This window comes from Sylvia atricapilla, chromosome 6 (genome assembly GCF_009819655.1).
Source record: "Sylvia atricapilla isolate bSylAtr1 chromosome 6, bSylAtr1.pri, whole genome shotgun sequence".
NCBI lineage: Eukaryota > Metazoa > Chordata > Aves > Passeriformes > Sylviidae > Sylvia > Sylvia atricapilla.
The window spans coordinates 50,791,383-50,817,569 of NC_089145.1; the positions used below are offsets into that span (position 1 = coordinate 50,791,383).

Sequence of the window (26,187 nt, forward strand, 5' to 3'; positions counted from 1 at the left end):
AAACCTGATGGAAAACAGACACAGACATTAGACACAGTCATCCAAAGCACCTTCCATTCTGCAGAGAATGTAGTTCTATCCATTTGGTCAGGCCTTCAATAAAGTTATGGAAGCGAGCCATAGGATTGTAGTCCTTTTATTTATTTTGTTTTAAATTTCATCTTTGTAGGACTATACTAAGCAGTATGGTAGATGGCATACCTTGGTATAAGGATGTTCTTTTACTGCTTAAGAATTAATCTCTTGTTTTGTCACATTTCTTACTTTTTGCTTGTGTAGTAACTTCTTTTAATGTGAATTTTTTTCTGGCCTTAATAAGTAAGTGACTCTTAATTGACTAGAAGTAATTAGAATGTATGGATTGTAATAGTTACATTTTTCTTGTAAACATGTCACTTATACTGAAGTTACTGAAATGTCACTGTTCTGACTGGCATGCGTATTAAGAGTTTCACTTGCCCTTACTCCTTACCTTTAAGATAATTCCTTTCTTTCCTTTCATATTCGAATTTTTGGGAGAAAAAACCCAAACTTTAAAACTTGCAGTGTACCTATGAGTTTACAAACATTGCATTTCTTTTTCTGTTTATAAATTTAGACACAAAGAGAGAGAGAGAGACCAAGCACACAAGAGAAGGTGGAAGTGAGCTCAATTCCAAAAGCAACTTCTGTTTCATCACTTTGATCAAGCCCTGTAGATTTCATTGTTTTTGGTTTCTCCCCTTTTAAAAGATCAGTATTTTTAAAATGTGATATATTAAGTCTCAGCAATGAAGTAATAGGGTAGTATAAGTAGCTCAGCCAATTTGCCAGCATGGTTCTGGATGTGCTCTTCTCTCTAATGGGAGAAGTATGGGCAGTTTAGCCATCAAATTGCAGAGCAGGTGAGGTTTGGTATAGCTCAGTATACAAAAATTTATTCTGAATAAAATTTTAATCATTAAAAGGCAGTGGTAGAGTAAATATTTGGGGTTTTTGGTTGAGAGGCATAATGGAAATGCCTGACAAACAAAGTCCTTCTCACTAATGGAAAAGATATTAAAAGATGTTATAAGTACAGAGGAAATTATTGTTATCAACCTTTCTAAGGTTAATTTTAAAATAGTCCTTTTTTTAGTCTATTCTGAGCATATAATGATTAGCTCTCACTAATTTTGTTATCAGGAATAGTGTTTGGGGTTTTTATCCTAATATTCAAACATAGACTGCTTCTTGTTGAGCAGTTTCATTCATTCTTTTCTACTTCTTGAGTGTGTTTAAAACTACAAAAATAAGAATTATTGGTGGAGGTGAAGTTTATCTGGACCAGTAATGCCAAAGCACTGTGTTATCTGATGCCAAACATGCTTTTTGAAACACAGAGACTTCTTGATGATGATGGTGACAAATATGTTTGTGCCTAAAGTTTGCTACTTTCAAATGTTTGCTACTTTCAGAAGTTCATGCCTGTATACAGGTTTTCTGATCCTGCCTTGAAAGCTTATCCTTGGTGCCCCTTAATTTTCTTGATGCACTTTGCTTCTATCTACATATCTACGGTTATTAATTTCTGTCTCTGTTTAGGAGTGAGCACCTTTTTATAGGTGCAGTTAAGATATTTGCATTATTTTAAACAGAAATACTGTCTAAAATTTTTTAAGGAGCCTAAAAGTTATTTTTGTATCAGAATAATTAATTAGGTTCTAACATGAATAATTGGGGGTTAGGGTGCAAATATGTAGACACAGGGATGCAAACAGGCCCTAAGGGAATGTCTGAATAGACTTTCAGTAGATCTTGGTTCTCAGCCTAACGGGCAGATTGCTGCTTGAAGAGTCAGAGGAGGTGTTTGTTTTTTTTTTTTTTTTCTTTAAGATTTACATCAGCAACCATTCTAATTGTCTTTTGAAATGAGGAAGATACAATTCAAAGGAGTTGATTTGAGCATGTTCTGACAGGAGGCACTCATATAAACACACATATATGTAACTATCAGTGTCGGTCTGTGGGCTGTCTTTGTCTTGTCTGACATCACTGAAAACGTGTCAGTTCCAAGGGAGTGTTAATGTACCTGAAAATTCCTTGTCCTGTGAAAGGAAGGGATCTCAAAGTCGTTTACAGACACTGTGGGACATTACTGTCTAAGTTAATCACATCGTAGTGAAAAGCAGGTAAAAGCTGTGTGTGTCCCAGGCTAGGGAGGAAAACCATGTGCCAGAAGAGCCACCACTTTTCTCAATGTTGCAAACTGTTAACAAATACAGGAAATGTACTTTGCTAAAAGCAGTGTGGTGTGTAGATCAACCATATTATTCATGGTGTATTTTGCTTCATTTCTTGTCTCTAAAAGCATTTAACTCAATTTTAGGGTGATTTAGATTGTAGGTTTGAGGTCTGTTTTTTCGTAAATTTCACATAGAAGATGCTTGACAAATCTGTTTTGTGTTTGTGTTGACGTGTGCAGTGGATCACTGTTAAATGCTTTATGAAGCAAAAGCTAATTCTGTATTTTAACTGCTTTTTTGCTTGTACAATCTCACTGCTTTTTCCATGATACAGTAGAACTTCTATCACAAGTTTGCAGATGCTTAAAAGAGTGTAATGAGTAACTAAAAGCAACCTGTCATGAAGTATTCAAGTGCTAGTGAAAGTTTTCATGAAGTGTTTTGTTATTTTTCTTGTAATGCATCAAAGGACATAAACTTTATATGGAAAAAATGTCAATTCCTGAAATTTAATGAAGTTGTTGTGATTCGAAGTTCTACTACGTAGTATGCATTTCATCTGCACTGGGAAAATAAAGTTTCAAGCTGACAAGTTCTTACTCATAACTCTTTTTCAACAATGTTACAGGGAGCATTTCAGTTTTTTGGCAAGTCTTGTTGGTTTTTGGTTTTTGTAGTTTTTAATCTTGTTATATGGACACATTTGTGACTTTTCAATACAGTCTTTGAGAGAGAACTCCATTAATGAGAAATACCCACTTAGACCAGAGGACTTAAAGCTGGGATTCCAGTGGACTGATTTTGGCTCTCTAATATATTTGGAATGTGGAATTACTGAATGATATGTATTTTGGCTTTCCAAAGGTGCTGAATGTATCCAGCTTCATGTGAGTTTGGAGGTTTTCTTGAAGTCTGGCCTAATGACTTTCTGTCCTTCCTTAGTGTGTGAAGTTGGTGTAATAGTCATCAGTTATTGGGGCTGCCCGTTTGAAATGTATAAATTAATATAATTTTTCACACAGTTATTTCCATGCAGATGCTTGCACAAGTTGAATTTTCTTTAGTATGTACTAGCTGGTCACTCTGTGTTCAAGCTCTGCTGTGGTACATGGACGTTTTACAAACAAATTTTATTTCTTGTGTGACTGGTGTTTTTTTTTTTTTTTTTTTTTTTTTTTTTTTTTTTTTTTTGTAACTGGTGGCATTCTTTGGCATAACTTTTAACAGTTCGTATGGGTTTTGTCACTTGGAAATGCTACTTTTTTTTAAAAATGAGGTTTTATATAAGACTATTTTAGAAGGTGAGCTTGTGCTGATGAAAGATGTTATCTGTGCTAATGAAAGATGTGTGGAAACTAGTTTCTGAAACATCTTGATAATCCTTTATTATGTAAAACAGAACAGAGCTGAGCGCTGTCATGTATTCTGAATAATAAAATAAATGAGTAGGTCTCTAGGTAAAGTGATACGAGTTCTACAGTCCTATAGCAAGATCTCTTGCATCAGACACTAGTTTCAGATATTCTGCAATTGAATTAAAAGAAAGTATCTTTATAAAAATTGCTGGCTTTTTAAAAATTTGTACAGAGTTGTGGTTCAAAAGACAGTATTTTAAACATTTTTAAAAATAAAGACAGCAGACTAAGGAAGGCAGTTTTAACATCTGATTTATAGTGTAGTGCAATAGTGCTTTTACTTACACCTATGCTTACACACTGTGTGATATTTCTTGTCTCTTTTGGCTCTGTCTTAGGTAAATCCTATGCAACATGCACATAACATCGCACCTTAAGACAACATACGAAGTAACAGCAATGATTTGACAAAAAATACATTTCTGATCAAGTAATTTTGTTTTGTAACTAAATTTGAAATAGTGAAATGGTTGTCCTATCTGTTGTGTTCACGTTGCAGAATTCAGTTGGTCAGGACAGCAGAAAGCTAACCTAGTCCTTCACCAGTTCAAATAAAAATCGTATTAATATAAAATAAAATATTCTCAACTGCTTTTATGTACAATAAAACCTCCAAACAACTGAAAAAGAGATGAGAAAAGGTAAAGCTACAAGACCATTCAATATAATCTATTATTTTAGAAGAAAGTTCAGCTCTGCTGAAATGGTTTGTATGAATGATGCCTCTGAGGGTCTTGAATCTCTGCAAAAGCTGTTTAGGCAGCAGATGTGGAAGATGGAGAAACTTGGGTTACAGCAGTCACATGAAAAACCAGTCAGAGTCAAGAACAGAACACTGATACCCCAGTCCTCTTTTGGCCACACAGTGGGCCTTAATGTGTTTGTGCACTTTCCCTTCTGAAAAGGAGTTCAAAATTTCATGTTTTGTATTGCTTTCAGGGATAATTATTTTTAATCTCCCTGTTTTAAGGTGTAAGGAGGCAGCTAAACTGGATTTTTTTCAAAGTTTATACTTGAAGCCTTATGTAATTGAAAACTAAAACTACTGTAGCAATGGGAACAACTTCATTTTGTCTTTTTTCTTTTTGAGGTGATTGCTTCTAATTTTTTTCCTTGCTTTCCCTTGAACGATCTACTCATCATGAAAATGTTTCTTTTTTCAATAAACTGTCAGGGAATGTTGTTATAGTAATCAGTGGTGAGACTTCCAGATGAATATATATCTATATCTCACAGAAAGGCAATGAGGCTTTGAAAGGAAAAAAAATGATAGCAGGGATTTTAACAACTTTATTGAGTAATATTTTAAAGTGTTACTTCATCCAAGTTGGAATACTGTCAAATTCTATGTTTATATACAGGAACTTGACGAGAGGAGTTGGTAGATTTAGAGAGTTACTAAGAGCTATCGAAACAAGAACTACACAAAACCTGCGAATGGTAAGTTATATTAAACCACTTTCCTATTTTAGCATCTGAATTTCAGTAGGCAGGGAAACATAAATATAGGGATGAGGTAGAGACAGATAGTTGGATACATAGCACATTGATAAGGACCTGTTATCCAGCACTTTATAAGGTTAGATTTTCTGGCTTAAGTAAATGATTAAATTAAGGAATGTTGGGTATCCAGTCTCCCCTCTATTCTTTTTTCTTGTTTGTAGTTATAATTAGAACCTGCCTGGTCTCTGATTGACCATACTTTCAACCTTGGTTATAATTCCCTATTTATGAGTCTATGTAGTTTCATGTTTTGGTAAAGATAGTGGGGGTAAGAACAGAGTATACAGTTTTTGTGTGGTTTCTGTTAAGTTGAAGGCTATCAAGTTATAAAGCCTCTTAAAAGAAAACCATAAAAGCAAAATCATGAAGATTTGTTACTTATATTGTCAGAAGCTTGAATCTTTTATGAAATAAAAAGTAGAGGCTTATATCTTTTACTGTCATGTAATTATTTTCAAAGTATCCTGATTAGTTTCCTAATACTGGGCCTTTAAAACTTTCAAACTGGTATTAAGAAAGGTAAGTGATTTCTTAATTCATTCAATAACTGATTTCTAGTAAATATATTAAAATTATTTTATAATAGACTTTCAATGGAAATGGATAATATTTCAAATTTTATTAAAAATTATGAAGGGCTTCTTATGGTGTAGAAGTTAAGGTGGAAGATGGAGATCATATGGTGGTGTTTGTGATTATACATGTGTTTTTGGGAAACCTTACTGGTAAATGCTGCCAATTCAGATCTGATAGAAAATCTTTGCATTTTCATCATTGTGATATGTAGCTATGCAGGGTCTGTGCATGTGTGTGAAACATTAATGATAGTTATGGATTATAGGATGACTTAAAAGCTTTAAATTAGTATATTTAATTAAATAATATTAATGTAACTATTTCTACAGTTAAATATATGGTGACAATAGTAGTTGGTCAAAATAAAACATTTCATGCTGATTTTCAACCTTGTTTCACTCTTGCTGAGCTTTAACAGTAGCTCAGCAAGAGTTAAGTAGCTGACACCAGCACCTTCAAGTAGGAGTTGTCAGAAGCCCCATTCCACTCACAGACCATAACTGTCTGTGGTGGGTTGACCTTGTCTGGCTTCCAGATGCTCACCCAGCTGCCCTCAAGCTCCCCTTCCTTTACACATGGGAGGAAATAAGCTAGAAAAGGTCTGAGATAGGTCCGAGATAAAGGCAAGGAGTTTGCTTACCAGTTACTGTCACTGGAAAAACAGGCTCTTCTTGGATGAAATTAACTTATTATCACTTAAAAGAGAGTGGGATGGTGAAAAACACCGAAGCTGAAACACCTTCCTTCCACCCCGTTTTCTCAGGCTCAACTTCAGTCAGGCTTCTGACTCTTTTACCTCCTCTCCCTACCCTCCCATTCCCTGAGTGGTGCGTAAGGAGTGGAGGGTTGTGGTGAGTTCCTCTCTGCTGCTCCCTACTGCTCACACTTCTCCCCTGCTCCAGCATGGGGTTCCTCCATTGAGCTGCAGTTCCTTCAGGGAATGTCATCCCGTTTTTCACCATGGTTCTCTGTGCAGGCTGCAGTTTGAACAACTGCTCCACTGTGGTCTCTCCTGCGCACACAACTGCTCCAGATCTGGAGAGACAGTACAGGTTATTGAGCATCTTAGGTTGTTGGTTATCTTAGGAGCAGCAGCTGGGCTGTTTGTACTTCAGAAGTATCTGGATTTAACTGATAGAATTGAAAAAATGTTTGTTATTGACATTGTTTTTATTTGTGTTTAGAGAACTGAACTTTTTAAACAGCATCATGCCTGGTTTTTTGGATGTTGTCGAATAAAAAATATATTCTATATAAGTAGTCCTCATTAGAAGAAATCTGAGCATTTTTTAAGCGTTTGTATTCAGCATTTCTAGGGAAAATATTTATCTTTTGCTTTTACAGACAATAGCAAGACAACTTGCAGAAATTTTGTTACGAGGTATGTGTGAACAGAGTTACTGGAATCCACTGGAAGATCCTCCTCACCAATCACCCCTTGATGATCCACTTCGAAAAGGTTCAAACACTAAGAATTATGTGCTCACTAGAAGACCACGGGTATACACTGGAGAAAAGTATGGCTGAGTTTATATCTCTTTTGTTTCTGTAATTGCAGTTGTTACCCAGTGCACTCTGTAATTTAGTTTATATTTTTGAAAATGTGGAAGGAATTTGGCAATGTATAGATAGATATATCTCTCCCTGAGGAGAACTATTGAGGAAGAAACATGCTTCTCCAAGTGGAAGTTTGCACTGTGTACTTTAGACCTTTTGTTCTCAACTGTAGCAATTTTTTTTTTTCTATCCTGGTGTATGTGATTGACTCAATCTCTCTTACGATATGTGAGATACAAAAGAAAACATGATCTGGGTAGCAAATCAGATATTGCACATTCTAAAAGTTGTGTGCTGCTTCTAGACATCTATTCTGCTTTATCACAGAAAGGAAAGATTCAACAATATGGAGATTCAAGTTGGTCCAGGAAGCACTATGAAAAAAACAAAACATATCTAGATATTTATCTAGCAGTTTCGAAGCTAGTTTATTTCCCAAGACAGCTACCTTTTAGCTAATCATCTTAGATTAGTTTTGACATTTCTTTATGATGCCACCTTTTGTTCACTTTTAATCTTCCATTGAATCAGGTGAGTGATACTTTTTGGTTTGGTTTTGTCTGGTATATCTCATAGTGAATTCTAGAGTAGCTAAGGGATGTTTCTTCCTTCTTGAAAACATAACTTTTTCTTCCTAAACTAATCACCATTTTCCAGACTTCACCATTAGATAGCCATTTCTTTGAATTTGAAATTTTTCTTAGAAGTTAATATTTTGATTATAGAAGTAGCCCTACTTATATAATAGAGGGATGTTTTGTTTTAGTGTTCACAGTATCTTTATATTGTAGCATAAATGCCTGCAATATGACACTATTTGAATAGTTTAACTGTATTTGTTGCAGTGTTCCATTAATGAATCTTTTACACAGCAGCAAGCCCACGTAATTATGGTGCCTTTACTGTTATTAAGTAGAATGGCCTTTATCTTCAAAGACTTCTAGCAATTCTCCTTCCTTCATCCAGAATAGTTACAGCAGGTTTCTCAGGCTCAGTCTTTCAAACTTATGCTCTCCATTCTCAGCTTATCCTTCATGGCAACATTCTTCCTGCTAAAGTGGGGCTTTGTTCAGTTTAGTTCTCTTGTTCTTGGCACGTGTGGGTGAGGAGTTCCACAAGTCCAACAGAGCATATAATTAAGTCCTTTCATCATGTCAGATGATGATGGTTAATACCATACCACATAAAATACATCCAGCTGAGTATCTCATCTTCAGCAGAGACTGAAAGTATCAAACACAATGATATGTAGGAAACTTCTTCCTAGGTCTTCTTCTGACAACCAGCTCTAAGTCTGCAATGTACTGGTTTTTTTCTAAGGCTGTTGCCTGACATTAGATAATTGCATTGTGCTCTTAGGAGGATTATGAGTGTAATTTGGCCAATAGCATTTATCATTTTTTAGATCCGTGTTATTGCATCTTCAGTTTTCTTTAACCAGTTTTTCAGCTGAGCATAACTTGCATGGTTTGCCTTTGGTTGATAACCGTTTCATGCTTTCAGTTGCCTCTTTTGCCCTGTTACACTGAAATTACTTTACTCATGTGCCTGCATCTATCAGGAGAAACAGAAAATGTCTGAGTTCAGTCAGCTTAACTGAGCTTTTTGCTTAGACAAGTTAAAGAAATTTCTCACTAATTTCTGCATGGAGAGGTTCTTGTTTGAGGCAAACATCCACATATCTACAAAAAAATGTTTAAAATAGCAAGAGAAAATAATGTTTGCTTTTGTTTCGATAAGTGACTTTTTAGTAGTTCTCTTTGGGGCAGCATCCCTTCTTTGTCTGAGAGAATAATTTCTCCAGCAGCTCTTTGCAGTCATTATTCTGCCTTCTGGGTGCCATTGTCAGTTGTTAAATCTTCTTCCAGGTTGTTAAATTCTGTATAGAGGAGTGGAATGTTAAATAAAGAGCACTCTGATGCTTCCTCATCACTCCTCATTCCTTATCGTGGGTGGTTCTTATTCATGACTAACTGTGTTTTGAAATTTCTTTGTTATGTAATAATAAAAATGTATTCTAAGATTGAGAATGCTCTCAAAAATCTGGTGAGCAGTTGCATTGATTAAAAAATAAAAATACAGCGACAGAACAGCTGCCCTGGGGTCTTAGCTGTTGTACAGTTGTACCACAATATGTTCACAATGTTGCTTTCAAACTGCCTGGAATTCAGATGTCTCTTAGTTTCTATTTTCTTTCAGGCATTTAAATACTGCTTATATTTCTAGTGCTTTAAAAACACCTGAAAAGAGGTTTTAATGTCACACAAGTTTTGTTTCCTGTCTATAATGTGTTGTCGTTTAAACACCCTTGGGACTATAGAAATTGATTATTAACAACAACTAATTATTTTCTACATTTAAATAGGTAATTGTGGAACTAATGGACTGAATTAACAGGAAGTAGTACTTGTGCTAATTCAGAAATAGTTCAGAGGAAGAAATCTGAAGAGATAAAACATAGTCACTGCTTTGGGGGATTTTTGTGTGTATAACAATGGATGAATGAATTCCTGCCAGTACCCAATGCAGATTACTGTTGTCTGTCCACCAGCATAAAAGAGTGTTCAGGATGCATCCAGTATTCAGAGAAAGCAGTAAAGTCTGGAAACTATTCCTATGTGAACCTTCAGCATGAAGTTAGAAGGAAGTGTAGTTCATTACAAGCTAATAATTCTACTATCTGGAACTTGGAGTGGTTTTGGCAAACGGATGGAGATTATCATGGATCTGCTTAAAAATATTCATAGCTACTGAGTTTATCAAGAAAAAAATTCTCAAGCATATCTCATGAGAGACTGATTTCTCCACATATTGCCTAAAATACAAAAGTTCTGTTCTTGTGTGAGTTTCCTCTTGCCAGCACTTGAATCAGTGATGTAGATTGAGCTTAGACAGGGTAAGAGGCCAGTTAAACTATGGGTTTGGTGTTTACAGTTGTCAAATTTTGTTCAATGTTAAGATGTTTGAATGATTTCAACTCTGACAGCTTTGTGGTAGTTTTGTTCTTTTATTGTGTTCAGCCAACTTTTCTGAAATGCAAATTCAGAGCATTGCAAAGAAATACATTTTAACCAATTGGTTTTTCTATGCAAGTTACTTTCTGTTTTCTTTTTTGGACATTTTCCAGCTTTTACTGTGCTTTTAATATATATGTGTGAACTGCTCATGAAATTAAAGTGTTCTGCTTAAATAATTAAATTCTCATTTTGAACAGCATCTTCTGTCCTCAAGAAAATACAGAAGAAGCCTTATTGTTGCTGCTTATTAGTGAATCTATGGTAGGTAAAATAGAGTGAATGTGCATTTGCTGTGTGTGTGCGCTTTCCTTGGTGGTTTTTGTTGTTGTTGTTGTTTTGCTTTGTTTTTAATTAAAATAGGACTTTTTTTTTTTTCTCCCCCAAGCCTTTGCTTTGTCTTTCATTTTCTGTTAGGAAAGCAGGCAGTTGTTTCTGAAACTCCAATTTTTGTTCCTCTGAGCCAGTGAGATGAGTTCTGCAAGTGTTACAGAGTTTTTCTGCTTTGGAGTGGCTGTACCTAGCCTTCTTCCAGCCACAGGCAGGTGAACAAACCAGGTCCTTGATTTGGCATCACTTACCAATATGAATCACTGTTGGACCAGTTGGTTGCTATTCAGACAGACACAAAATCTAAGTTATTTCTGTGGTAAAAACCAAATCAAAACTAGTAGAAGAGCATAATAAACATCACCGGAAAAGTACCTTCCGTTGTGCTTTAAACTACAGTCACCCAAATTTGTAAATTATTTTTGACGATACTGACATTCAGTCTTTGCTACTGGATTATTTTTTTAAATGTCCCCATTTCCTCAATAAATCATTCCTTTCAATGGTCTACCTGTGCCCTTTATCAGCCTTTCTTGTTTTCTGCAAGTCATCAATGAACTGCCACATACTGACATTCTCATACTACGTCAGTTTTATATTCTCCGATAACATTAAATGCTGGAGCTTTTGTTGTTTTTTCAACTGGAGGGGTGAAACCTCTGCAGTGTCAGGCACTATGCAGTCTGTCTCACTGCACATCAGTGAGATGCAGTCTTTTAAATTCTACAGGTGATTCAAATGCTTACATGTTTTGGCATAATTTCCTTTTTGCTATAGTTAAATAGGATCAGAACATTTTAGTAAATGTTGTCCCAGTTTAACTGTTTTAAAGTGGCACATATTTACGTTGTAGTGCTAACTGCTTTCCTCATTCTTACTGATCTGCCTTGCAATATTCATGACAGAATATAGAAATTCTGTCTCGTAGTACAGAAAAATTAGCTGAGCAAACATTTCCACATATCATATGTGGGTTTTGCTGCAGTGTATACTTGCCACAGAGAGGTGCTGCCTGTGTCTCTGTAATGTGCCTGAGTAGTAGTGAAGATGTAGAGAATTCTGGTGTGAACTATGGTCTTGGTGTGAAGTGAAAGCAGTCCCAGTTCTGCAAGATCTGACTCCTGATTGCTGTGTTTGCATGTGCAGTTCCTTACATATCATCATTAAGAAGCCAAAAACCAAATTAAAAATACTGCCTTGTTAAGTGTCATTTCAGGTTACTTATAGCTTTTCCTTTGTGAATAAGATTTGCCTTATTATATCAAATGCTGTCACTGTAGATCATACCTTTAGCAAGCTTTCAATTTTTTTTACAGTAATTATTGCTGATTATTTCAGGCAAAAGAGTTTGTTTCGGGGGAGTATAAAATCTTTGACATGATTGACTTACTTTGGCTAAGTCATTTGTTCAAATTAGTTTTGGAGGGGGCAAAAGGGAAGACTGAGCATAAAAATACTCATCATTACAAACTCACTTTTCTGAGAGTTGAGACCTGTTATTTCAGCTTCAGAGCATGCTAACTTTCTAGCTGCAGTAGTTGTGAAGTAGTATGTGATTTATGATTCTGAAACTAGTATTTGGGAAAGGAATAACACTTAGTGAAGACTGAGTAACAGTTGGTGTATTGATATCCTATTGTGTTGTTTAAGTAGTATAATCCCTTACTTTCACTGTCTGGTGAATTAGTAAGAAAACACCCAATCAAGGCCAGGTTGGAGGGCTTTGAGCAATCTGGTCTGATGGAAAGTGTTCCTGCCCATGGTAGGATGATCTTTAAAAGGTCCCTTCCAACCTTCCTGTGGTTCTATGATCTGACACCCTAATGTAAACAGTGCATGTATGTGTTGCAGCATGTCAGCTGAGTTGTGGTAACAGAATCACAGAATGATTATGCTTGGAAAGAACTTGTGGAGGTCATTTTGTCTGGCCCCCTTGCACATGCAGAACCATTTGGATCAGGCTGCACCTCTCTCAAGACATCTTTTGAGTGTCTCCAAAGAGAGGGATTCCACAGCCTCCCTGGGCAGCCTGTGCCACTGCTCATTACCCTCACTGGGAAAAAAAAAAAAAAAAAAAAAAAAAAAAAAAGTTCTGATTTTCAGAGGGGACTTCCAGTGTTTCAGTTAATGCCCATTGCCTCTAGCCGTGTCACTGGACACCATGGAAAGAGCTTGGCTCCCTCTTCCTTGTATCCTCCCTTCAGATATTTCTCACATTGATAAGGCTCTCCTGAGAATTGTCTTTTCCAGGCTGAGGAGTCACAACTCTCTCAGCTTTTCCTCATGAAAGAGATACTCTGTGTGTAATATATCCTAGTGAGCATTCATTGGACTCTGCAGTAGCTGCGTATCTCTTGTACAAGAGAGTCCAGAACTGGACCCAGTACTGCAGATGTGGCCTCACCAGTGCTGAACAGAGGGGAAGGACCACTCCTCTCAGCCTGCTGGCAACACTCCTGCTGATGCTGCCTGGGCTATCAATAGCCTTTTTTCCAGCTAGGGCAGCTGGCTGGCTCCTGGTCACCTTGGCTGTCCACCAGGACCCCCAAGTGTGTTCCTGTCAAGCTGCCTTTGAGCTGGGGAGTGCCCAGCTTTTATGGTGCCTGGGCTTGTTCCCTCTCAGGTGAAGGAGTGTGCTGAAGGCTTTGTTGAGGTTCCTGTCAGCTCGTTCCTCCAGCCTGTTGAGGTCCCTCTGGATGGCAGCACAGCCCTTTGGCATATCAACTCAGCAATCATGCTTGGGATCAGACCTAGTATCTGGGACACTGCTAGTTACTGGCCTCCAGCTAGACTTGGTGTCACTGATGGCCACCTCCTGGGCTCAGCTTTGTGAGATTGTTAGCCAGTGGAAAAATATCCTTTCTTCTGCTGAGGCTGCACTGAGTTACACTGCTTAGGTGTGTTGCAGGCTTAAAGTGTGTACGTATGGCCAGATGACACATTGCAGTTTCACTGTCACCTTAGAGTGTCTGAGACCATTGCAGTTCTGAAATACTGAGCACTTAGGTTCCTATGTACTTTCTGTTTTATAATTGTCAAGAAAATGAATGTTCAAATACACAAGATATCTGTAATTATGAAACATCCTTGTACTTTGGCATTGTCAACCACTGTTTCACAAGTGCTAGTTCACAGCTTGTTCAAAACTTGCAAAGAGCTGAGTCAAATAGTGATTAGAGGTGGAATTAAAAAGAAGTTCTTGAAGTTGACTAAATATTTATGCAGTGTAAAAAGTAAAAGCCAAAGACTTCTTGATCAAAAGAAAGCAAAATGTCTGAGGGGGGTGTGTGTGTGTGCACGTGTGAGGTTGTTTCAAACCGAGGTGTGGGTTATTCAGTTGATAATTCCTGAAATGTCTGTGCATTTTACAGTCCATGTATCTCTTTGAAAAATTTTCAATATTCAATTATTCTGATTTTAAAGATGTATTGAGTTTGTTCAGAGCTTAAAATGTTACCTTGTTAAAATGGAGAAAAAAATTATTATCTTTTATGTCATTTTTTGTGTCTGAAAGAGGGGGAAATAAGTTGCCTTTTAAAATCTAGTGTTTTTTAAGTAAATGTATTAAGGTGGGCATGCCCTGTGAAATTATAAATAAAGAGGGGGATGAGGAGAAAGAGAAGTTGATTCTGGTTGCAGACTACCAGATATACTAGCATATGTACCAATGGGAGTATTAAAGACAAAGAAAACTAGAAATAGCTAGGATAGCAAGATAATGTGTTTTCAGAGGCTTGATGGTAAAGTGGGAGAGGCACTGGGTAGTTCAGTGAAGTACTAACTACTCTGAGACCTGAATTTTGTTCTTTGCTCTTGAACATGATTTCTCTGTGAACACGGTCAATTCATTTAATCCGTTTCTAGCTCAGCTTTCTCCATCCCTAAAGGAACACTTTACTTAAGGAATTAGGTTTGCAATGTGCCTTTCCCAAAAGAGGTTTGAAGGTACAAACCCTTACTGCAAACATGGCTTGATTCCAAAGCTGTGCCCAGAACCAGGATCAGTTTTTACTTCTCAGTAGTGACTCCTGAAGGTGATTGTGGGTTATCCTGGGCATGTTACCATTCACAGGTTAGATGATAGTGTCATAATGTTGTGAAGAGAAAATAAGTTGATTGCCTTATTGTACAAAAGCTGAAACAGAGGATTTGAAGATCCTTTTAATATGTTTTACTTGCACAGAAAAAATAAAAAGAAATTTTTGTAGATGAACATCCATTATATTGAAAATATACCTTCTTTTTTTCTCTGAGAACTCCTCAATAGTTTTAAATACATTACTAGATTATGGAATTAGAATGAAGTAATTAAAAATAGGTCAATGTAGAAACATCAGTCTTGCCACTAATATATAAATCTGGTAATTCTTTCTATCAGATCTCTTTGTATCCCTTATAGCAACTACAGACTGTGAGGCTGAGTAAAATGGTAGTTACTTGAGTGAAAGTACAGCTCAAATTATAATAATTGACTTATTTCTTTCTTTATGGTGTGTTTCAGGCTAACCGTGATGCTGTACTGAGCAGAATACCTGAACACAAGAATGACCGTATCATCAGTTTGCAAAGTGCATCTGTAGTCTATGATTTACTCACAATAGCCTTGGGAAGAAGAGGCCAATATGAAATGCTTTCAGAGGTTTGTTGAGAGGGAATATTCCTCTGTGTCACTGTTGCTGTTTTGTGTTAATCTTGTTAATTGTAATAGTAAGAAAGGGCTGAAACAAATATGGGACACTGTTATTCTGACTGCTTTATAAATACAGGAGGTAGTTTCCACTCCAAAATCTACACTGTCTAAATTTATACAAGTGACTTGAGGTGGCCAAACAAGAAAAGTTGTGTGGAAGTTGTGGTAAATGTTTAACACCACAGAAATTCACATGATTTTTAGGTGAATATGCATGGATCTGCATTAAATGGAGAGAGCAAGAAGGAATGGCAAAAATTAAATTATGTTCTGGATATAGAAATTATAGATATAATTTTCTAGAAAAAATACTTGAATGAAAAAGGATTGCAGAAGAAAACTTTCTTTTACACTTCTTAATACTTGAGGTGATCCATAGTCCTTACAGTTTGTAGTAGTTTTGAAGTTCATAAAAAGGAAATAAAGTTAATAAAACAATTTTCAGGTCTTTGGGAAATGTGTTACTTACCTCAATGTCTGATGTTTCATTATGTAGCATGGTTGTGTTTTGTTCTTGAGGAAACTGCCAAGTATTGTTAACAGTTTTATACCTGTGAAAGAGCTACAGCTCTTTGGGCAGAGCGGATCTTTCTGCTGCTCAAACGGTGCTCACCCAGCAGTGGGGGACTGTTGCTGACCACAATTAATTGTTAGTCTCCAGAAAGAATATGAAGGCATACCCAGGAATTGATTTGCTGAGAAATGGTTCCTCTCTACCATAATAAGAGGACTTCTATTAAGAAAAAGATTTAAAAAAAGCCCTCTAGTTCCTCTCTGGTATATGTTGATGGTCATACGTTTTTCTGCATCTCACATGATGTTAAACTCTCAGTTTGTGTATTCTTTTTCTTGAAAGTACTTCATAGCTGCCAGCTGGGACAACAGGTCAGTTTAAATCAGTACAATGGAAGGTGTTTCACAGAACAAAGGAGTACAAAGCTCACACAGGACCAGCCCTACAACATAATCTAATCAGGAATATTTCCATTTACTTGCCACTACACACAGACACAATCACTTTTATGTAGTGTTAGGTGGTTGCACCAAATGTGCAGGAGGTGGCCATCCATAGGTTTCAGTCTAGAACTTCTGAAACAAGAGACATCAGCAAGCATTAAAGAAAAGAAAAAAAAAACAAAAAAAAAAAAAAAAAAGAAAAAAAACAAGAACAAACAAAAAAAAACCCCACCACAAACAACCATGAAGACTTTCATTTCTTTTTTTTTTGCTAAGTGACTGGCAACCTTTCAATTTTATATAGTAGACTAAAAACTAGGCAGGGATAGAGCAGCCTTGGGTACCAAATCTGATTCTTACTTCTTGTCTTGTGTCATGGTGGTTTTGCTGTGGGGGTTTTTGTTGTGGATTTTTTGTCTTTTTTAGAATGTTAGAGAACTACTATATTTATGGGAACATCACAGGTGCCTGGAATTCTCTAATGTCTCATTTGGGCCACTTTTTGGTAATATTTATATCACAATAGATGCAACTTCTTGCTTGTAGTATTTCTTACCTTTCTTAACACAGAGGGTTTTTGGTTTCATCAGAAAAGCTAGAGGCATCTCTTAGCCATGTTCTTAGCAAAGTGTCTTGAGTTACAGGACATTGTCCTGAAGGGCAGAAAGAAAGACTTATAGTCCCCTCACACAGAGAAAAGCATAGCACTTGTTTGCCACACTGTAGCTGATTCCTTCAGTGCCTTGAGCCCAATTGAATGTTCTCAGTAGTTCAAGATGTTTTAACTTGACTTAGACCTTTGTTTTCAGGGACTTTTAGGAGCTTCTTGTGCTGGTGGTGATCTTTGTTGCAGACAAAAGCAGGACCATAAATATCTGGAAAGTAAAAGAGACTCCATGTTTCACAAGCTGCTTAGTTGCGGGTTTTTAGTCATGGCTTTAGGCTTTGAAAGCTGAAGTCTACCTGAGGCTTGTTTTAAGGTCTTTTCTTCTTGCTTTTTGTTTTTGGTTTTTGTGGGCAGTCCTGTTTTTGGTTGGTTTGGTTTTTTGAGAGGGTGGGGTTTTTTTGTTGTTTGTTTGGTTTGGATTTTTAATCTAGCATCTCTTAGTCTAGCATCTTGGTAGTAATATTCCAACAAAATTGTATGTATATTCTTTTGAAATGTTCTTTTTGAAAAAAAAAAGAAAATTATTTCACTATGTTTGAAAAATGCTTTCACTACAGAATAATTAAAATGTATTTGTCATATGTACAGGAACCATCCTTTCTGAATATGAAAAAGTCATCTTATGAAGACCTGGTATAATAAACAATACTTATTTTAGCATACAGATATTCTAGATACACAGCAAGATCTTAGAAGGAAATTATTACATCTCATTTCTTCCTGTCCTTGATATCCAAAGCATATGTGGAAAACATAGCCTTTAAGAAGCTCTTACAGTTTAGTGAGTAGAAGATATCTGCCCTCAAATCCTACTGCTGATAATCTAACTTTTATAATTTGAAGTATTATAAACACATATTCAGAAGTGTTAAAACATTCTGTTCAGTTATATAATAGGCATTTAATTTTTTAGGGCTTCATTCTCTTTGAGCTGATTTTGATTGCTCTAGTGGAGCTGTTGTAGATTAAATCAGAAATGGGAAATTATTCTGACTGTGGAAATGGTATTCACCCACCAGTTCCAATATCTCATTGCTGCATTCTGGCTTAGATATAGCTGATTACTTACAGAAGTAGTTCGTTGTTATATAAGAATATTTAATGATCAAAAATCTGTCTCATCCTTGTTGAACTGTTCTAATGGCAAGTCACGTTCTTAACTAAAAAGGGCTGGTGTTTTTATCAAGTTTGTATATAATGGGTTTCCACTTCTTAGAGTAGTTTCAACTAGATGAAGGAACTTTTTACTGTCAGTTCTTTCCTAAACAAAAGTACTCTGGTTGTAATCAAGTTTGATTTTAAGCTTTGTAGGATGCACGATGTTGAGCCTGTAAGTGTCCTACTAGAAGAGATGTCTTCCAGACCAAATATTTTCCTACATTTTCATAATTTCATCTTTCAGCTCTCTAACTACAGGCATGTGCTTTCCAGGAGACCACAGTGATAAACAACCAAATTCAGTATGTGTTCGACATAGCCTGTTCATACAGTGATTTGTGATTATTTACAATGCAATATCAACAGTGACCTTTTCCACAGGAGAGGGATTGTGCCAAATGTGTTTTCAAGTAGTTAAGTCAGTTGCCATTATCCAGAAGGTTATCTTATCTTCCAGATTGCCTGGTGACTATTGCTTGTTGTGTATTTCTTGTTAGAGCCTGCAGGTCTTTGAAGTTCCTTGTTGTGGCTTTGTGCAGGAGAACCCAGTTTAGGAGGTGTCCATGTTGTCGTGTGGGTCACACACACATCCATCCATTCATCCCTTGCTCCCACATCTGCTGACAGCCACTTCTGTCATCTTAGGAAGAGAAGAAACATCACCTAACTCGTCACTTTTCTCACTGAGCAGGGCCAAGTAAATAGGAGTTTAAGTTAAGCAAAAGGAATGGTAGATATATTATTAGTATGTTGAAACGCAAGCCTTTTAGGATAATCTACAGTTGTGTCTTGTGCCCTTATAATTGCAAAATTATAAACCCCTGAAGTATCAGTTTCTTAGACCTCATTTTCTGCAGTTGAAAATGGTAATTCATTTTTAATTGAGCAAAGCCTAGAAAAGAAATTTTACATTTTTTACAGTACAGTGAGCCTTACGTATCTGTCTCTGTGAAGTATCTAAAATAATAGAAACAATCACACAAAACTTACTTGTTTTTTTCCTGTGCTCTTTTAGTTTCCACTTATGAAAAGTCCAATGGGAAAATAAATTGTCTTGTTTTTCTTAGCAGACATTTAATTAACTTACTACACATGCAATCTGATGATGAACCTTTGACAACAATATTAGGAAGTATTTCTAAAATCATGTAAAATTATAAAGAAAATAACTGCTTCAAAATAATATAATAAAAATTCTGTTATATAATAGTCTTTATAATGGACATTGTGTAGGAGCATTAATTCTAGCATATATTAGTTACATGTAGCAGATAATGCACTTCTCTTTTGTGTCGTCTTCAGTGCTGTTCTTTGCTTCAGATTCTGGTGTAGTGTGGAAACACACTGCACACCTGGTTGTGCTTTCTGTAATGTTAAGGTTGAATTTGTATGGGAAAAATAACTCATGTTTTTATGGTTTACCATATACACTGTACCTGTCAGAGCAGAAAGCTGCTTCATGTTATTGGACTCTGCAGACTAGAAAATTAATTCCTAAATCAGTTTATTTCAGAAAAGTCTTTCACCTTTCTACTATATACAACTGGCCTGTTTAGTTAAAATTAGCATAGCAAAATGAAGTAATTCTTATTGACAGTAGCAGATATGAAACATTCAAAATTAGTATATCATATTAATTTAATTATTTAATATCATTGTATTAGTAATGAATTTCATTTTGGCATTCAGTTAGCTCACTTAAAATCTCAACAGAATATGAAGTGTAAAGTTAAAATTTTTACAAATAGAAATAATACTTCAAGGTGAATCTTTATATACCACCCCTCCTTTTAAATTGTACTTGTAATGGCTTGTGGTACCGCTGTTTATTAAGTATTTGCAACTCAGGAAGAGAATGTGTACAATTTTCCTTTTCACGTAACACTTACCTCAAATGTTTACAGATGGTATCTTCAGTAAGCTGATATTCATAATTACTGCTTTCAGACTACATAATACAATACCAGCAGGAGTATTTAACAAACATAGTAAATGGGAAATCAATTTTCTTGTATATTCTTTTCCATAGAATCTGGCAGCTATTTTCATGTATTTGAATAATTTAATTTTTTTATTACATGTATGTTAGATGAGAGTCTATGAAAAAAATCTTAATACTAGTATATTGTCTCAATAATTGAAGAACACGACCTTAGATAACAATTTCTCCCTCATATTTAGTGTTTAGAAAGAGCCATGAAGTTCGTGTTTGAAGAGTTCCATCTCTGGTATCAGTTTGCATTGTCCTTGATGGCAGCAGGAAAAGTAAGTCTAAATATTTTCGTGTGATTCTTGTATTGATGGCATTTGATAAAAATGTTCACTTCCGAAATTTTCATCTGTAGTTGTAGTGTTTTTGAAAATAATTGTAATCCTTGAATCAACTAAGTATGCTGTACTCCTGAATTTATTCCCAGTGCTGTACAAAGAATGTTGTTATTTGAATAGTTTCTAACTTAGGTGATGATAACAACTATCTTGCCAATAATCTTAAAATAAGCTGATTTAATACAAGCAGTGAATTATACCAGATTCTATTATCCAGTAAAACTTGTTTAAGTGTGCTTTTGATGACTTAGTTTATTTTATACATAGGTACAAATTAATGCTGATTCATGGTGCTCTTCTTTTTTTTTTTTTCCCCTTTGGAAATTTCTGACTTTATCTTCTTTAATGTTGCTGCCTTTGAGACTGTGCATGTGCAACTGATGGATTTTCAAAAAAAATTATGTAAACTAGGAACTTAAGCTTTTAGATGCAATTTTCTTTTTTTAGTTCTTTTTGATTTTCGCTGTCATGTTATAGAAAATATGTTCATCATGTAATGCAAACAACGAATTTTCTAAAATATCATTCTCAATGGGGATATTTTGCTTATTTTCAGAATGAGGGAAAGGAATGTATTTTCCTTAGAAAATATTTTAGCAGCACATGGGCTCTGAAGAGACTTGGTTCTTCTTCCAACTCTATTTACTTTGAGTTATCTTCCAAACTGTGATTAGATGGAGGCAAATAAGTTAAAAATAAAGGAGGAGCAGTGCCATTCTATCTTATATCAGACCTATTCCTGTGTACTGTTTTAACTCCCAAAGAACACCAAAACACTGCTTGTTTGGAAAACTCTCTCCCATTCCTTCTCTTTGATTTGCCTGCCTCAAATGCTGTGAGTTTACAGGCTTAGCAAAGTTTTAAATGCATCTCAAAACTCTTTTCTTAATTGCGTACCATTGGAATTACATTCTTACAAGATGCAAGATTACATTCTTGCTCTGGGGGTGCTTAATGGAAGTTCTTAGGAGTTAAATAACAATAGCAGTGCCTGAAGCCTTGTCTTTCACTGGCTTGAGGAACCTTAACCAATTGTCAACAGAATGTGTAGTAATGTCTCCTTCACAAAGGAAAAATAAAGTAAATTGTGGAAATAGGAATCTTCTGTCTGTAAAACATATTTATGTTTTTAGTAATTTAAATGAAAAATGTTTTAAACAGTCTGCTCGAGCTGTTAAAGTCTTGAAGGAATGTATACGTTTGAAACCAGATGATGCAACTATTCCACTCCTTGCTGCAAAGCTCTGCATGGGATCTCTGCACTGGGTAAGCTTTGCCCTCTGTCTTCTCAGCAAGAGCTGTACTAAAATCTTGATTTAGAGATGTAGCAAATACTTTTGCACAGTGACTGCACGTACTTGAGCATATCTAAAAACGCAGCACAGATATGTATAGGCACATGTATATCTCTGTTTGAATGGCTAATTTGAAATACTTGACAGTGGTTATGTTTATCAGGGTAGCATGTTCTGATATTGGTCTAAGACATAGCTTAAAATATATGGAAATTGAAACATTGGAAGACAGATCATAAATGCAACCTAGATGTCTGTTATTTTCTGCAAGAGGAAAACAACTTTCTGGAAGATAATGAGGCAAAGCTCTTATGATCAAGGACTCTTCTGGTGGTACCATGTTTGCAGGCAGCTGTGGTTTATGAATTTGTAGTAGGGATAGTTGAGTATTTTAGATAAACTTGAAATGGGTGTATCTGTACAAAAATCATTAAAGTGATCAAAGATCATCATGTCATTTCCAAGATACTTGTGTAATTTTTAGAAGAATGAGTTTATCTTAAAAAGAAGGAGAAGAGAAGGGAAAGATCACATATAGAAATTGAGAAACTGGTGTAGTAGCACAAACATGACTTGTTGAGGCTGACAAAATACAGCCTTAATTAAGGTATATCCTAGTTCTGTAAATTGTTCCCTATGGATTGAGTCTGTATGGAGTAGCTTACTGTAGTTAGCGTTTACAGTTACTAGAATGGATTCAAAGGGGCTTTTTTCCTTTCTAGATTGTTAAATAATGTGGTAGCATGACAGTTACACCTTGATTTTTACGTATTTCTCTGTTTATGAGTTTGCATCTATTCAGCCATACAGTATTTGAAGCAGACTTCTGCATGGATTTACTGGTTTTTTTTACAGGGTTAGAGCCATAGTTCTTGTGATTAACTATCCTAAATAAATGGTTTATGGATCAAGAACTCTATTTATAAAGTGCAAAAATGGTAGATGGCATATATGGACCAGAAATGCCTTTTCTACTAAAAAGAAAAAAAGAAGAAAAAAGGCAAAAGTGCAGTAAGTGCGCTTTGTGCCAAATTTCTCTCAATCATAGGAATAGGCTTAAAATCTCCGGCTTTTATTTCATATTTAGCAAGAAAACTAGTTCTAATGAAAAATGAAATAGTCCTTCAAAGCAGTCATGGCTGAGATTTTAACAGGTTCAGTGTGCATAATATACATTCTGAGCATTCTGAGCATTCTTACCATTATAATGTAAGATTTAGCTAGTTTTAGACTTACATGGATGTTTTGTAATATTTTCAGTTGGAAGAAGCTGAAAGATTTGCCGAAGCAGTTGTTGATCTCGGGGACAAAACATCAGAGTTCAAAGCAAAAGGCTATTTGGCACTGGGATTGACTTACAGTCTGCAGGCTACTGATGGTAAGATAGGAATAAACATTCACATTTAGAAATTCGCATGCTGCCTAAAAAAGGATACCTGGCAGAATGGTAGACATTAAAGCTTCTGTGTACAACCATTTTTTCAGTCAATGTATTAAAGCTTCTTCAATTAGTGTGTGGAATGAAATCTCATCATCATTCGCATCACTGATTAAATATATCCTTTTTAGCATCTTTGCGAGGGATGCAAGAGGTCTTGCAGAGAAAGGCTCTTCTTGCATTTCAGAGGTGAGTGGGTGTTGATCTTTCCATTTTCTTCTGCTATATGTAGTTCAAAGCTTTTATTATGTGCTAAAAAGAGAGACTTGGAAAAGATTGTGTAATGACAGCTTCACCTCTGGGAGTCTCCTGTCATGAGAACAGAATGTATTTCTTTAGCATTTATTTCCATCATTTTCTGCCAGTATTACTTAAATTGATTTCCAAGGATTCCCCTTTATTTAAAGACATTTGTGTTGCTTTCTAGTGTAAAACATTTGCTCAATACTCTATTTCAAGGTTTCAAGTTGTGGTTCAATGAGATAGTGTCTCTAAGAGCTGTCCACTGATCAGATTGTATAGGAGGCCCTTTGCAATTATCTCTGTAGAAGTAGAGCAATAGTTGAGGCCATGCTACTGGGGCTGAGGGGTGAAGTGCAGGTTTTGAGGTAGTAAGCTAGGAGAAAATAAAAATTCTGTCTGGAAATGTAACCGTGTAGGCAATGACAGTGCAAATGTCATCTTCTAAGTGCATTATTTGGAAGTTGTGCCATTAGGGATGACAGTAGTTCATACTCATAGATTCTGCAAATGGAATAACAATAAACAGGTGAATGTGAACATTTCTACCCAAATTATAGAAGAAACAAATCTTGATGACAAAGCTGGAAAAAGTGCTGCAACATCTAAATATGTCTTTTATATTTATATACCCTTGAAAACCCTTCTTTGGTGACATAAACCTAAATGTAGGGAAACAGACTTGTGCATTAATGGGAAAAGAAGTCTTGGCTTTTTAGTGATGATTTTGTATCTGAAGGGATAGTGTTGAAAAAGTGTTTTGCAGGTAACTTTAGAGTCAGGCTGGTATGTGTTGTTCCTTTTTTTTTTTTCTGTCTTGTCCTAGCAATTCCTCTGCATGTAAATATGTTTTAGCATATCTTCGCTCTTCTGTTCCTTACTGGTTTTAATTAAGATTTTTACTACTTCAGCATTTTCTCATGTTGAAATGGAACTTTCTACCTCCTGGTTTATACCTCAGTTCCTCACACATCTCTCTTACCACTACTGACGTAATTATCACTGTTTCAAAAATAGTATGCTAACCATTTTTCGCCAATTCTGTGCATTCACTACTTTTGAGACCCTAACAGTGAATTGTTTTCATTTGAGGGCTCTTTGAAACAGCAAGGGATGAAATGGACCATAGTGTGAAGCTAACCCATTCCAGTTCAGTGTCTGCTGAACCTGTTCTCCAGTTCAGAATAGTGATTCTCAAAATTCTGAGAGTGAACTTTTTGGATGGCTCAAAGCCCCCTTCAGCCTGGCCTTGAACACTGCCAGGGATGGGACATTCACAACTTCTCTGGATGTGTTCCAGTGCCTCACCACCCTCATAGTGAAGAATTTCTTCCTAATTTCTAATCTAAACCTACTCTGTTCCAGTTTGAAGACACTACCCCTTTTCCTATCCATACATATCTTTATAGAACTCGCCATCTTTCCTGTAGGGCCCTTTTAGGTACTGGAAGGTGCTGTAACATCTTCTGAGCCTTCTGTTCTCCAGGCTGAAGAATCCAAACTCTCTCAGCTTGTCTCTAAAGGAGAGGTGCTTTAGCCCTCTGGTCATTTCTGTGGCCCTCCTCTGGACTTACTCCAACAGGTCCACATCCTCTCTATGCTGGGGACCTCACACCTGGACACAGTACTCCAGTCAGGGTCACATGAGTGTGGAGTAGAAGGGGACAATCACCTCCCTTGATCTGTGGTCAGACTTGTTTTGATGCCGCCCAACACATGGTTGGCTTTCTGGCCGGTAAAAGCACATTGCCAGGTCACATCAATATTCAGCTTCATATCACTGTGAAATTACTCTTTCTCAGTCTCTGTTCAAATATTGTTGCTTGGTTGTGTGTTGTGTTGTCTTTCACCCAGCATACCAGTCATGCCTGCTTTCTCTTAGCACATCTGAAAGTAGAAGTTTTCCAGGAGATGGAACTTAGATTCTCTGTCTTCTACCGGTTTATAAAGCAAACAGCCTGTACTGGACTCCGTATTTTGGCATGCCACTTTTTTTTTAATGATTTTTTGTGGATTTTTAAAATCACCTATCTAGAGGGCAAATTCCTGATGAAATAGAGGTCCTGAAAAAATATTGAAGCCTTGCCTGAGCCAGATTTCAAGGTTTACCAATTTGTGATCATGGCCATTCAAGAAGGTGGTTGTTCCTCTCTTCACACAGAGGTTTTTTTTTCTTTTTTTGTTTAGTTTTGTTTTGTTTTGTTTTGTGGGGTTTTGTTGTTGTTGTTGTTTGTTTTGGGGGGTTTTTGTGTGGTGGTGGTGGTTTTTGGTTTTTTTTGTTTGTTTGTTTGTTTTTTTTTTTTTCTTTTTTTTCTTTTTTTTTTGTTTTTATTTCAGAAGACTTTCAGTGCCTTTCCTGTGCTTGGTGTAAACTGATGTTTTACAAAACTCATCAAATGGTAGATAGATACTGCTAGATAGATACTAACAGCTTTATTCTTTCACTATCTGAAGCTTGGGTGACTGAAGAAGCACTCCCTAAGTAAAAATCTCTTGTTCTTGTTTAGTATTGCTTAATTTGTGAATTTAAATTTAGAAAAGGACTGGATCCTGTTAGACTTTGCTTATTCATCTAGTCTCCAATTTACAGGTGAAGTTAACAAAATATGGAGCTGTCTCTTAATAACTTAAAACTTCTTTGAAGCATGTTGGGCGTAGTTACTGAGCTAATGGACTTGTGCAGCTGTTTGGACTTGAGAAGACAGAAATGCACTGCTCAGAAGCAGAAGGTTCTCTGTGGTTTTAGTGGTTTAAAGGTCAATTTTGATGCTTCCTCCCAATGGAAGCAACTCTCTAGATGTTCCAAAGATGATTA

The 26,187-nt window shown here is 36.1% G+C and overlaps 1 protein-coding gene across 5 annotated transcripts in view; it reads left to right on the top strand.

Annotated features, from left to right (window-relative positions):
• TTC7B (tetratricopeptide repeat domain 7B) overlaps positions 1 to 26,187 on the top strand; it is a 124,138-nt gene that overhangs the window by 36,880 nt on the left and 61,071 nt on the right. For all 5 annotated transcript variants that reach the window (XM_066321921.1, XM_066321922.1, XM_066321923.1 and 2 more), the window contains 8 exons: positions 4,981 to 5,059; positions 7,043 to 7,215; positions 10,470 to 10,533; positions 15,101 to 15,238; positions 20,253 to 20,336; positions 21,561 to 21,665; positions 22,955 to 23,072; positions 23,264 to 23,321. In XM_066321921.1, the coding sequence (XP_066178018.1) occupies positions 4,981 to 5,059; positions 7,043 to 7,215; positions 10,470 to 10,533; positions 15,101 to 15,238; positions 20,253 to 20,336; positions 21,561 to 21,665; positions 22,955 to 23,072; positions 23,264 to 23,321 (819 nt within the window). The remainder of the gene's footprint in view (positions 1 to 4,980; positions 5,060 to 7,042; positions 7,216 to 10,469; positions 10,534 to 15,100; positions 15,239 to 20,252; positions 20,337 to 21,560; positions 21,666 to 22,954; positions 23,073 to 23,263; positions 23,322 to 26,187) is intronic.